The 13,523-nt window shown below is 32.3% G+C and overlaps 1 protein-coding gene across 8 annotated transcripts; it reads right to left on the bottom strand.

Annotated features, from left to right (window-relative positions):
- Nucleotides 1–4,264: 4,264 nt before the first annotated feature.
- Nucleotides 4,265–10,850, bottom strand: LOC108319299 (pentatricopeptide repeat-containing protein At5g11310, mitochondrial). Of its 8 annotated transcripts, none has more exons than XM_052880266.1 (6): nucleotides 10,166–10,850; nucleotides 8,284–9,755; nucleotides 8,062–8,129; nucleotides 7,299–7,539; nucleotides 6,143–6,541; nucleotides 4,265–4,507 (listed from the first exon to the last, which is right to left on the bottom strand). In XM_052880266.1, the coding sequence occupies exons 1-2, from the start codon at nucleotides 10,794–10,796 to the stop codon at nucleotides 8,539–8,541; spliced, it is 1,848 nt and encodes a 615-aa protein (XP_052736226.1). In that variant the 5' UTR covers nucleotides 10,797–10,850; the 3' UTR covers nucleotides 4,265–4,507; nucleotides 6,143–6,541; nucleotides 7,299–7,539; nucleotides 8,062–8,129; nucleotides 8,284–8,538. The 8 variants fall into 8 exon arrangements, with proteins under 8 accessions (XP_052736226.1, XP_052736228.1, XP_052736222.1 ...); XM_052880268.1 differs by having other exon boundaries at nucleotides 8,337–9,755; XM_052880262.1 differs by having other exon boundaries at nucleotides 8,062–9,755.
- Nucleotides 10,851–13,523: the final 2,673 nt, after the last annotated feature.

Below are 13,523 nucleotides of genomic sequence, written 5' to 3'. Positions count from 1 at the left end.
AAAAACAATTTGAATTAACTATAATTAAATTAATAAAAATTAATTCATTAACTATAAATAAATAAAACAATTACATAATTAATTATAAATAAAATAATTAAAAATAATTTCAATTAACTATAATTAAATTAATAATAATTAATTCATTAACTATGAATAAATTAAAGGTTTAATACCTATTTTGATCCCTCGGTTTGTAAGGTGTGTTCAAAATTGTCCTCATTTTTTTAAAAGTTCACAAACATCCTATATTTTGCAAAAACGGTTCAAGTTGATCCTTTTTTCTTACGGCGTTAAAAACGCTAATGACCGAGTTGCTCCCCTGGCCAAAATGACCAATCAAGTTAGTTATTACGTGGCAAGCTCAACCATTAAGGGACTGCCATGTGGCAGTCTCTTCCCACTCAAAACTAGAAGCTTTATCACACTTCTCCTTCTTCTGTAATCACTCATTGTTAACCAGTCACTGTAATTCAGTTGCAAAGAAACAAAAAATTAAAGTGACAAAGAAACACCTTCAGAAGGTGAGGACTAGCTTTTGAGTACACGAGATTGTCATTCTTCGGTTTCTTTATTGCTTGAATCAAGTGCTAACGCCAATTGAGAAGAAGAATATAACGTTTGATGAGCGTTTTTAGGGTTATTAGCGTTGTTGTTCTCTGATTCCTTCTTCTTCGCTGTGAAATCCATAATCGCACGCTGCTTCCCAAACCCTAATCCCCTTTTCCCCTTTCTGAGATCAGAGAAATGAACTTCACTTTGGTTTTTTAAGCTTTTTATGTAACTTTAGTTCAAAAATAATTTAACTATTTTTTTATTTATGCTCACTCAATTTGTTTTACTGGGATAAAAAACAACACCCTCTCAAACCCCCTATTCCTCCTCTCATCGTGTGCCCCCTCTCAAACCCCCTTACACCATGTGCCACCCTTGCTGTAAACCAACATCGTCGTCACCCTGTGAACCTCCGCTCTCTCCACAACTACATTGTGCCCATCTCCCCGCCCTTCCGAACGATCACCACACATGCGCTGAGAGGGAGTGAACTGGGAAAGAGAGGAGTGTGGTATTGGTTATGGGTCTTGAGTCCTAATGAAGTGAAGTGATTGAGGACATAGCTAGTGACATTGGAGTCGAGTTTGGTTCTGGCGAGGTAAGGGTGTGGAGGTAAGAAGAAATTGTGGAGTTTGAGGAAGTGGAGAGAAAAAGATTTCAACCAGAGTTAGGTTTTCAGAGGAGGAGGAGGAAGGTGTCGAAGAGTGAGGGAAATGCAGAGCGTAGAAACTGAGAATGTCACGTAATGATAAATTAGACAACTCATTCAAGTTTTGCACGGAGGGCAACTCTACTGCTAATATTTTAACACCGTAAGCATAAAGGACTAACGTGAACTGTTTTTGCAAAATATATGACGGTTGTGAACTTTTGAAAAAAAAGATGACAACTTTGAACACACTCTACAAATCGAGAGACCAAAATAGATATTAAACCTAAATTAAATTAATAAAACAATTACGTAATTAATTATAAATGAAACAATTAAAAATAATTTCAATTAACTATAATTAAATTAATAATAATTAATTCATTAACTATAAATAAATAAAAGGTTTAATACTTTTTTTATCCCAAGTTTCGTTCGAAAATGTCAAATTAGTCCATCATTTAAAAAGTGCGTCAATTATGTCCTCACTTAATAAAATTTGCATCAATGAAATCTCTCCCGTTAAATCCGTACAAACGGCATTAACTATTTTTCTCTTTCTTCTACTTTTCTTCTATTTTTATGTGCAATGCAGGTTTTTATCAGCTTTTTTTTTCTCTTCTACTTTAAATACTCTCTTCTACTTTTTTTTCATACTCTTGTAATTATTTTGTATAAAAAATTAATGTGACTGACTAAGTTTGACTAACAAATACTAAGATCTGAATTGCAAATAATCATTTTTGCACTGTTTTTTCTTCTTTTACGAATCCATGGGACCACACAAATATATATTAAATGAAATAATATTTAGGAGACGTTTGAGTTAAGTTAATTTAATGCTATTAAATGTTTTGAAAGAAAATATAATTTTTTTAAATAAATATAAGTTGAAGTTAGAATTCATCATTTAATTTCATATTTAAAAAATTGAATTTACATTACTAGATGTATTTAATGAAGACTTAAATAATTAAAATTAATTTTATTTATAATCATTAGTATTACTTTTTTTATGACTTTATTATTAAGTAATATTTTACCAACTTATTTTATGTGTAATTAAAAGTTGTTTTTATAAATATAATAAAAAACCATTCCAATAAAATAGTATATTTTTTCTCTTACACATTTTTCTTCTTCTAATACATTAAATACATGTCTAAATTAAATAAATAAAGTTATTATAAGGGTAACAGGAAAAAAAAAAAGTAACAAATATATTAGAAAAGAGAAAGAACAATTTAAAATCAAGAACAGGAATAATAAACAAAATTTTCTTTTTTATCTGATTTTAATAACATTCATTATCTTTTTTATTATTAATTAAAATAATATATATTTACAAAAAGATAAAATTATTTAAATTTATGAACGATAAATATTTAATAAAAGTAAAAGTTATTAGAGAAATGAGTTATTGGGAAGTGAAATTAGAAATAGTATGAGAAGTATAAATGGTCTAGAGTGGCACACTATTCCACGCACCTAGGAATTTGTATTAAGAGAAAAAAATATATTTATAAAATAATATGTTAGTACTGTTTTCTGCCAAATCATCAAATCCTTAACGTCGTTCATTTATATTTAACGGAAAGGACTAATATGACTCAAAATTTTAAAAGTAAGATTCTATTTCAAACACTTTTAAAACGAGGGACTAAATTGAGATTTATCAACGAAACTAAGAACAAAATTGGCTATTAAACCTAAATAAAAAAATTACGTAATTAATTATAAATAAAACCCTTAATTTAAAAACTTTCAATAAATAAATTTATAAAACAATAAATTAATAAACTAAAAAATTAAAAACAAAATCGTTAAAGACATAAATAAAAATGGGTGATTCGTTGGACCTTCATCGTATATTGACATATATCGATATCCGTTCAATTACGAATATCAAGATTTGTTGAATAGATTTTCCATTTGTGTTTACACCTTCAACGATTTCTTTTTATTTCTTATAACAAAACAATTTTTATTATTGTAAATTTACAAAAATTATTAAATTAACTACATATAAAACAATTATATATTCTAAATAAATAAATCTAAAAAAAATTAATTAATAAACTAAAACTTTAAAAGAAATTCATTAGGCCTTCAATGGATCTCCATATCCGTTGAAAACTTGATAAATTTCTCATTTCCATTGAAGACTTAATAGATTTCTCATTTCCATTGAAGTCTTGCAGGTTTTCTTTTTCATTTCATTTTCACATAGCAGCACACCAAATTATACATATTTACCAACACGTGTTCACAAAGATTAATAGAACTTAAATATACATACAAATCAAACTAACAGGCAAACAAACATCCAAAACAAAGAGGAAAGAAAACCAACCTGGAACAAAACGAACCCACTCCTCCACAGCACGAACCAAGGACCAAACTCAATGGAAACAACGGAAATGGAAAAAGGAAAGAGAGAAGACGGAAATGAAAGAGAAAGAGAGAAAACAGAAATGGAAGAGGCGAGATGGGGAATTGAGATACTGAGATTGTGGTGATGGGGTGAGGTGTGCGGGTGAATAATAGGGGGAAAGCATTTAAGAGTTTAAATAAAAGTAGAAAAAGTAAATGTAAAAGTAACAATTTTTACCTAAGGTTATTTTAAAAAAATAAATTGGAGAGATGCATGGAGAAAGTATGGGATGATGAAAAGTCTGGGATAGTACAGGGAGAAATAGGACTGGGCAAAGTGTACTAAACTGAACTATAAATAAATAATTCCAGTTGACTATAAAACAATTCAAGTAAACTAAATTGAGCTAAAAAATAGTTAAAAAAAATTGAAGTGAACTATTTTTTAGTTCAATTAAACCGCAATAGTTCAGTTAACTATTTTTAGAACTATAATGCATTTTCGAAACTGCAATAGATCCATTTACAACTGAAATATCCATTTAAAACAATTCCAGAACAACGAGAACGCAATTGAGACCATTTATCAGCAAGGTAATTATAATTAAAAGATTTGGAAATTACAGAAATACAATCATTTGCAAATAAAGCTTCTGCAATTCCATAACAACATTGATAAAAGATATCTGATTCAAAAACATATAGATATAAAAAAAACAATACCATTAAAATGTATTGTCACTCTATTTATGAAGCTAAGATTAGTAATAAACAAAATAGTCAGTTCATCAAATTATCAATCTTGCCTGAACACCACAAGTTAATATCTGATAATGTTGGGTCAAAATTGCCTAATAATATTCTTTCTATTTGTTGCTCAACTCATCATGTATTTAGGAAGTGATTCCTTCATGACATATTTCTTCACTCCTGCAGGGATATTAAAGATTTGAATTTAGAAGTTGGGAATTCACACTCTCTACATTAGAATACGTACTCTCTACATGGAAAAATAATTATAGTGGAAAAATAATCCAACACAATCATATGCTCGGAAAATTTTCTTCGGTCAATTCTAACCCTAAACAACACCTAGCAATCAAGTAAAAATGCATTACATAAGTCACCAAAGAAAAACAAATAAAAACAAATTGTTACTCCCGCACAAATCCCGATTTCCCATGCAACAAATATTTCAGAACACAACAAAATACAATTTTCAACTACATTGCAAAAGCAGCACAAAAAAGCAATTTTATTTCTAAAGCAACTCCACACCACACAATTGTTGAATTGAAACAAGCTACACAGCAACGCAGTTTTCCGAGTAATCTATAAATTTTGTCAAAGATAGTTATTATGAGAGAAAAAAAAAACCAAAAAATTGATGAAAAGTAAAAGAAATTGAAGGATTGGAATTGATTGTATGAATCAGGCAAAATGATTTACAGTTTACAGAAAAGTCAATTTTTATTTATTTGAACTCAAACAGACATGATATTTGACACCACATAAAATGGTGGCCACCCTTTAGGTTACAGAGTCCAAACATCTAAATATTCCAATATAAGAACCTAACATTGACTTATGAAGAACAGAAAGAACATTTGTTTTTCTTGCATTCTCACTATTGTAGGTTCTCCATGGAAGAAGTCAGGAACCACCACAAAATACCCATGGTTTGCAACTTTGTCTGCAATTTTCCTATGCAACATAACAAACAATTCAATTTTCCTATGACACATATACTCTCTATGTTGGAACATCCCAATTAAGACAAAGAAACATGACTCATTTAGTTAAAACAATAAGGTTCACGTTGAATATACTCTTTTTATGCCTATCAACCATTATTCAATTAATTAACACCACATAGATGCAAATTCAAGATTTAAAACAATCGAAGATTATCCTCTGCGCAGATATATCCTCAAACTTTCGAACAAACATTTGAACCCATTTTTACTACACATCATACATCATTAACATTGTAGTTCAGCCACAACCATAACAACCTACACATGTTGATCTAAACAAAGGTTACAAGTTATTAACCACAACACAACTATTATCCACATGCATTTAATAGTTTATATCATCTAGTTCATTACATACCCAAAGTCTAACCATTTATATCACATTCTACTCTTCACAGCATCTGCTTTTTATCATCACCCAACTAGCACATACATAACAGTTTAATTTGCATATAACTAGATAACCAAAGCAACATCAATTATCAGGCTTATCAGTACCTAGTTAACATCCGATATTTAAATCAATAAGTTCAATAGATAATTACTAAGATGGAAAACAGAACGCGACCACTGAAAATGGCTTCTTCAGTTAATAAAAAATAAATCCTAAACATTCCAAAAAGAGCATATACCAGTTATCAAATTTCAGAACTCATTTTTACTCCAATGTAGAAACAAAATGCAGCTTAAATCACCGAATAATATTACAACTCGATAATGCTCAAATCAATGAATTTTCATTCTACATTGTATCAACAAATCCTGTTAACCATTCCAATATACCACAGAGTGAGAAAAGCATTCATACCACAAAATTCAGCTTTCATCCCAGCATCTCCCCTTTCCTTGCAGCTCTGACTTGGAGGTCAAACTGAACTCGTTTCTGAGGCCTGGACTCCCCAGAGTTATCCTTACTCTTCAAAAATGAACAAGGGTTAGTAGCATCTCTGCCACTGCCTACATCTGGTGTGGATTTCTCAGAGACATGTAGAGCATCAATCTTTTTAGCGGCTTCATCATCCTACTTCAGCCTAATCCTCGCAGCCAAATGATTTGCACATGGATCTCGCACAAAATCTCTAAACGAGGTATGGAAAACACTGCTAGAACTAATCTCAACTCCATCGTCCTTTACATCCTTCATGTACACACGATCACCTGAATCGTCTTTCCCAATAGCCTGCTCGTCATATTGGTCTTCCTCTTCCTACATAAAGTGTGATTCACTCAATTTTCTTTTCCAATCCAAACTTTGACAGTGAAAAACTGGTAACAAAAGCTGACAACAACAACAAGAATCACAGAGAAAAAACAGAGAGACCTTCCTTCTCAAGTTCAATTATATATTTGCTTAAACAAATGATAACAACAACAATAAAAGGAATTTGGTGCAGACTGCAAGTATCCTCTACAGTTGCTTGAACCGGGTAGGACTACTCTACAGGCAGGCATACCATGGGTTCAAACACAAAACCATTTGACTAAAATGAAACAACCCCATCCGATTCGATCCATGTGTTTCATTATATATGAAATTTAAGTATACAATCTTAGTCCATCACCTTCATAGTATACTCTTCAATAAACTCTTCAATAAACTCATATTCCTACACAATTTTTCACATTAAACCAAAAAAACCCTCAAATTTAGAGACCACTAGTTAAGGTGGAACAACAGTAAACCCATGGGGGGACTAAGTGGTAACAGTAACATACTCTTCAATATATTTAAATCTTTTTCCTACACAATTTCCTCACAAAAAAGAGGGGTAGTAAGACCAAATTAAAAGGAAAAAGCTTTCCTTCATCGCAGGTCTAAATGACTTTTTTTTTTTTCAAAAGGGAAAAAAAGAAGCAATTTTCATCATCAAATTGGTTGAATTAAAATTACAACTGCATAATGTGAGTTCATGATAACATATTATTGGGGGAAAAGAATAAAGAGGTACGAGCGGTATATATACCTCGTAATCGAGGATGCAATCTTGACCAATACCAGACCTAATTTGCCACTGTTCATCATCGTAATCAGGCGGTTTAGAAGGTCCACGTGGTGCTTCTTCTTTGTCGTCTTCAAGATCGTTGAGGTCCTCCAGTTGAACCCGCGAACTGGAAAAAGGGTAGGGTTGGGGTTGGAGGGTTCGCGCCCCTCAATCAACCCCTTTTGCAGTTTCAATCCTTTGTAGGCAGTTTGATCCACTAAATCTGCATTTTCACAAAGCAACAATGAAATTCTCTTCATTTCTCTCAACCCTCTCGAACCCTTTCAATTTGGAATGAAATTATCAATTAGAAGAAAAATTTGTGGTTCCAGTTAACTGTACTAAAACCTTGGAAAGTTCAATTTCTTTTAACTGAACTATACACTAGTTTAATTAGTTTTCAGTTAAAACAAATTTAGTTATTTTTAGTACAATATAGTATGGTTAATTGCAACTTATTGTTTTCCATTTCTTTTAGCAATTAGTTATTTTTAATACAATATAGTATGGTTAACTGCTGCTTATTGTTTTCCATTTCTTTTAGTTCAATTTCTTTTAGCAACAATGTAGTTTTAGTACAGTTTATTGAACTATGCCCAAGCCTAGGGACAAACCCTCCAATAATAGACTCTACAATATTGGGTAAAAGCATACATAATACATCGAACTTCATCCTAAATAAAATATTTTTGATAAATAAATCTAATATATCTATTCTGGATTGAAGCTTTTGAAGTCCGATGACCTTCTTCTGAGCAGACCCAGAGAGAGGCAGAGGAAAGCAATTGTCTGACTCAACAATTTGACACTTTCCTGCACAGAATAAAATAACCACAATTGCGAATTCTTAAAGCCATCAATTATCCTTCTTAAATAGTGTGTAATTGGGATAAGTCAAGTTCTTCCAAGAAACAATAATTTATGATATGTTAGCATTCAGTTGATGCCATCTCCATTGATAAATTACCCTCAATGTGGCTCCCAAGAAGTTATTTTCTGTATAACTAACTCAGATTGCACCTGTTAATGTAGTCATGACAGCAGTAAATCAGTTCACTGATCCCCGTATTAACCTCGTTGTCATGCCTGCAAATTGCATAGCGAAGCACAGCAGAACTTTTTGAACATGAATAAATGCAAACTGAATCCCATGTGTTTCAAACTTTCCATAATTGATCCCTGCTGAGTGATAAGCACTAATCATAGAAGTTTCTACTGAATTTCATTTTCCCTCAATCTCCACTATCATAGATTTTGCGCTTGAGACAGCATTTTCTGATGAATTTCTATACTGACGAAGTTCACTGGGATCCTTACAGTCCTTCAGCATATCAGAAAATGCTTTAGCTTTCCGAATTATAGATTTTCTCCGTGTAAGAGCATCTTCTCTGTCTCCACCATAAGTATTTGGCAAGTTCCCAGAATAGGGAACAGAAGACATTAATTTGCAAAGCTTTTGAGCCATTTCAGTCATACCTTGTCTCTTTAACTCAGCTTTCATTCTCTGGAAAGTGAGATACTGAGGAACTATACCCCTTCTTATCATGTCCTCAAATTCAGCAAAAGCCTCTTCCAACCTCTGCATTTTGCAGAGCAAATGAATTAACATGGTGCTGGTAGCCAAGTCCATATCATATCCATTATGCCTCATTTCCTTGCTAACTTGAACTGCCATGTCTAACTTCCCCTCTTCACATAACATCTTCACCAAAAGATGGTAAGTTAAGCGGTCTGGGGTATAACCAGACTCAATCAACTTTGCATACAGGTTCATCCCCTCCTCAACTTTTCCACATCTTGAAAAGTACCTAAAAAAGTAGTTATAGGTAGTGGGACTTGGGACGAAGCCCCTGCTTATCATCATTTTAAGAATCTTACTAGCACCAACAAGATCTGCAGCCTTGCAAAACCCCTTTATGAGAGAATTATATGTTGAATCAGTAGGGCCAATTTCCAAAACATGAAATCGTTCCAACATACCCAAAGCCTCTTTGAATCTTCCAGCTTCTGCTAGTGCATCAATTATTGGGTTGTATACAATTGCATTTGGTGCAATTCCTTCTCTGGTCATATCACCAACCGTTTCGAGTGCTTTTTCTACACGTCGCATCCGGCAATATCCTTCCACAAGGGTACCATATGTCACAACACTTGGTCTCACGTTCTCCTTCTTCATCTCTGCCCAAAGTCTCTCGCCCTGCTTAAGTTTCCTCGATCGAAACCATCCATTCAACATTATGTTATAAACCCGAATAGAAGGAACCCAACTTAAGTCCAACTCCTTTTTCCAAAGGAAATACTCTGAAGCTTCCCTCACCGACCCTTCTTTACAAAGTGAATCCATCAATATCTCAAACAAACTCATTTCTGAGCCAGAATCCACAATGGACTTGTTATCTTTAGCGAATTCATAAGTTCTGATTGCAAGTTTGGACATACCTGATTTTTTTTTTCAGAAAGAAAAAGCATCCATCGTTAGAGAAAGAAACAGAATACTTTTGAAAAAAACTACACACATAATTTGAGTTATGAAAATTCGTAAACAGATTGGCTGTAGTAGTATACCAACTTAAGATTCAACAATTTTAAACAAATTACAAAGATTCCGATCCCTTTTAAACAATTTTTTCTTTTACAGCAAATTCACTTTCTAAATTAAAAATTAAGAAGTTTATAAACCCATTTCTCAACTCATGAAAACCAACTTCAATAAACCCTACTTCGCAAATCCAACCCCAAACACACACAATGCACTCAATTTGAGTTCTGAAAACTCTCAAACACATTGGCAAAACCGAAACTGAAATTGAACAATCCGAAACGCTAAATCGCAGAACATAATCCGTTACCTGCACGAGCATAGCGTCGAATCATGATGGCAAAGGTCTTAACGGAAACCAAGCTTTCGTTTTCTTCTTCCCCATCTCCACCGACGTGATCGAGAACGAGTTTCCATGCGACGTCAAATTCCCTTGCCTTTGCGAGTGCATTGACGACGGCGTCAAAGAGGTTCGGGTCGGGCCTGAAGCCGGGTCGCGTCTGGGCCCAGAGGAAGAGCGAGTGTAGGAGCTTGGGGGACGAGCCAAAGTGGTCGAAGACGGCGAGCAGGGAAGCCGGGTCCGGTTCGATGGCGGAGCGGTCGAGTTGGGCGTGGAGGACCGGACCGGGCGAGACGGAGGGGTCCGTGAAGAGGTTGGAAATGAGGGAGAAGGCGTTTAGGTTTGGAGAGGTAGGGTCGGGTGCGGGGTTAGGGTTGGGGTTGGAATTTGGAGGAGGGTTTGGTTTGGGTAGTGAGGGCCATTGGATGATTGGATTTCCCGGTTCGGATAGCCATGAAGAAGAGAAGAGACGGTGTGGGGAGGGTCGGAAGGAAGGGTTTAGGTTAGGAATAGGGTTTGGGGTTGAGATTGGGTTTGGAGTACAGGGTAATGAACGGAGGGAGAAGAGGGAATGAGGGGATTTCAGAGAACGAGAGAGCATTGGGTTCAGTTTGGAAGATGGAATGATGGTCGAAGTGGTAACTGAAGTTCACAACTTTTAAGTAGTACTTTTATACACTTTCACACTCTTGTCTACAATAGGAAATAATTTTTTGAAACTCATTTTTTAAGTTAAAACTCATATTTTTAAAGTTAAAATAGTATTAAATAACTGTAAAATCAACTATATCAGAAAATAGTACTCTAGGAAGAAAATTCCAAAATTTCTCATATAAAATAATTATATATATATATATATATGGGTTTTATTGTTATTTCCATGATTGGTTGGCTTCCTCTTGGTTTGACGAGAGTATTATATAGAAAGGAGAGTAAGTTCTTTTTATTTTCTAAAGGATTTATTTAATGTGTTTATTTTTTTATAATTTTTAGGGTATTCTTAACTTTGTTTCTTTTTCTTCCTTCATCTTTCATAAGGTGAAGTATTGTCTTTCTTTTTCCTTGTATTTTTTCTTTTTAATATATTGTCAGTTTTGTTATTATGATTTTCCTTATTTCTTTTTTTTTCCTTCTGGTATATATACTTATTGTTTAGTTGTGATGTACTTTTCAATTATCTTTTTTAGGCAATATTTACTGATTTTATTTTTTTCAATTACTTTTATTGTGTATATAGTTATTTACAAAAGGTTAAGAAGTTCAACAATATAAAAGAGATCGATGGTAAAAGGAAAACACTTAAACTTGAAAGTAAAATCAATGACTAGTGGTATGTTAAGAATGGGGATGAAAACAAGCATAAGTAAATGATTTTTATGGATGATAAGGTACACATGTTTTTCCAATCTTTTTATTGTTAGGGATAGCAACACGAGTCAATCAAGGTCGTTTAAGCCCGATCTGATATTGGTTCGCCAATTTTGGTTTGGGATGGCATGCCAATTTACAACCTAACCCACAAGTTGTCAGGTTGCCGACCTGACCCGTCAAATCAGTCCCTTTTCTCTAATCTTATTTATTGTAGATCAAAGTTTTTGTCACTTTAGTTATGTATACTTTATTGAAATTTTTTCACATGATTGTATGTGTTGTAAGGTGACTTTATATTGTCTATGGTTAACAAAGAAAATCTAGTTGTGTGAGAGGTAGATTAGTAAAGAATGAGACTTATGTCATACATAATTTTAAAATTCTAAAGAATAAGATACAATATCAGGTGTGTGATAATGTTTGTAAGTTATTGTTTATTGGTGCTATTGTCATTAAAGAACAACCATTTCTCAATATTCCTAGGAAAGCATTCAATTTTAAAAGCTAAGGATGGTGACTTTTATACTGATATCTTGGTATGTGAAATTTGTTTTTTTATGTTGTTATTTTCCATAAATCTTATGTCAACGTTTGTGTAGCTTATCTATTTAAATGTAATTCAAATTGTGCACAATGTGGAAAACAATCCAAACCTAATGTTTTCTTTGATATCTCTTATATAAGGTGAGTAAGATAATTTGTTTGAATTACATTATTTAATGTGTGTTTAGTTATGTTAATACAATGTAGTGGTTCTCTAATTGGTTGCACTTTGTAGAATTTCTACGCAACAAAGTTTATGGATCATTGGGATAGAATAGAAAAATCTGGAGATTTTTGTGATAATCTTGACACAAGTCAAAATCAAGTATGCTTCTAGTAAAAAACAATTATGTATTTCTATATTGCCTTACATATAATTTAACTAAGTAATTAACTTTCTCAAGATCATGATCGGTGTCTATATCCAACTCTTGGCATGTTGGTACCAAGTTATTTGATGGATCAAGATTTTCCACAAATAAATAAAGTGGAGTTAACGAAGCAGTACATATTTTTTGGTTATTTTTGCTATTAAGTTATTTTTATTGTTTTACTTTTTTTTCAATTTTTGAATTGTATAAATGAGTTGAACTTGAGTCAAGACCTGAGTCAACAACTCATCACAATATAAAAGAAAGATTTATATATAAAGCATATGTAAAACAAGTTTGTGAGTTTTCAACCATGGAAGATGAAGTTACTGTTTATGAAAGGTATTTTTATTGCATTATATTATTAAACTTAGAAAATTAAATATTTTTTTATATGTTATTATTGATCATAGGAAAAGCATGTTGTATCACTGTTCCAATCATTATGAAATTTATTTTGGAGAATGATACTATTACAAAAGAAGAACGGAAGAAATTAATAGTTTTAAGTGTGTTAAATGTAAGGCATCTAATAAAAACATGTAGACATTTTTTATATCAACAATCTGTTTATATATTCAATTTTGGTGATTATATTATTTTTATTTTCAAGTCATAGATATTATAGGTACAAATTGAATATTCAAGTTTATTATGAAAATTGGATATGGTAAGTACTCCAATGGGTCGATGAATAGATTATCCAAACACAAAGAGAACCTTATTAGAATACATTATCAAAAAATTATTTTAAGTGAATAGTACACTTGAAACAAAATTCAATATTCATTCAACCCAGTAAACATTCTTGTTAAAATTTTATAATATTTTTTATCTCGTGAAACAATAAAAGTAAAAACTACTTTTTTTTTTTTCATTATAAGTAAACAACAGTAACATTATTAAGTGAATAATAATACTTTGAAAATATTTTTTTAACAATATTTTAATATTATTTACGTATTATTTTGTAATTGATTGATATTAATGTTTAAAAGAAATGTTCTCAAAATATCATTACTGTGATGAACTTCAACTTAGGA

This window comes from Vigna angularis, chromosome 7, assembly GCF_016808095.1.
Source record: "Vigna angularis cultivar LongXiaoDou No.4 chromosome 7, ASM1680809v1, whole genome shotgun sequence".
NCBI lineage: Eukaryota > Viridiplantae > Streptophyta > Magnoliopsida > Fabales > Fabaceae > Vigna > Vigna angularis.
Note: the sequence above shows the minus strand (reverse complement) of the source record. Positions and strands in the feature narration are given on the sequence as shown.

Excerpts from the sequence above, each read along its gene's own strand:
- LOC108319299 (XM_052880261.1), bottom strand. The coding sequence starts at position 10,796 with ATGCTCTCTCGTTCTCTGAAATCCCCTCATTCCCTCTTCTCCCTCCGT. Across the intron at positions 9,756-10,165 it reads TCGACGCTATGCTCGTGCAG|GTATGTCCAAACTTGCAATC; the intron begins GTAACGGATTAT and ends AAAAAAAATCAG.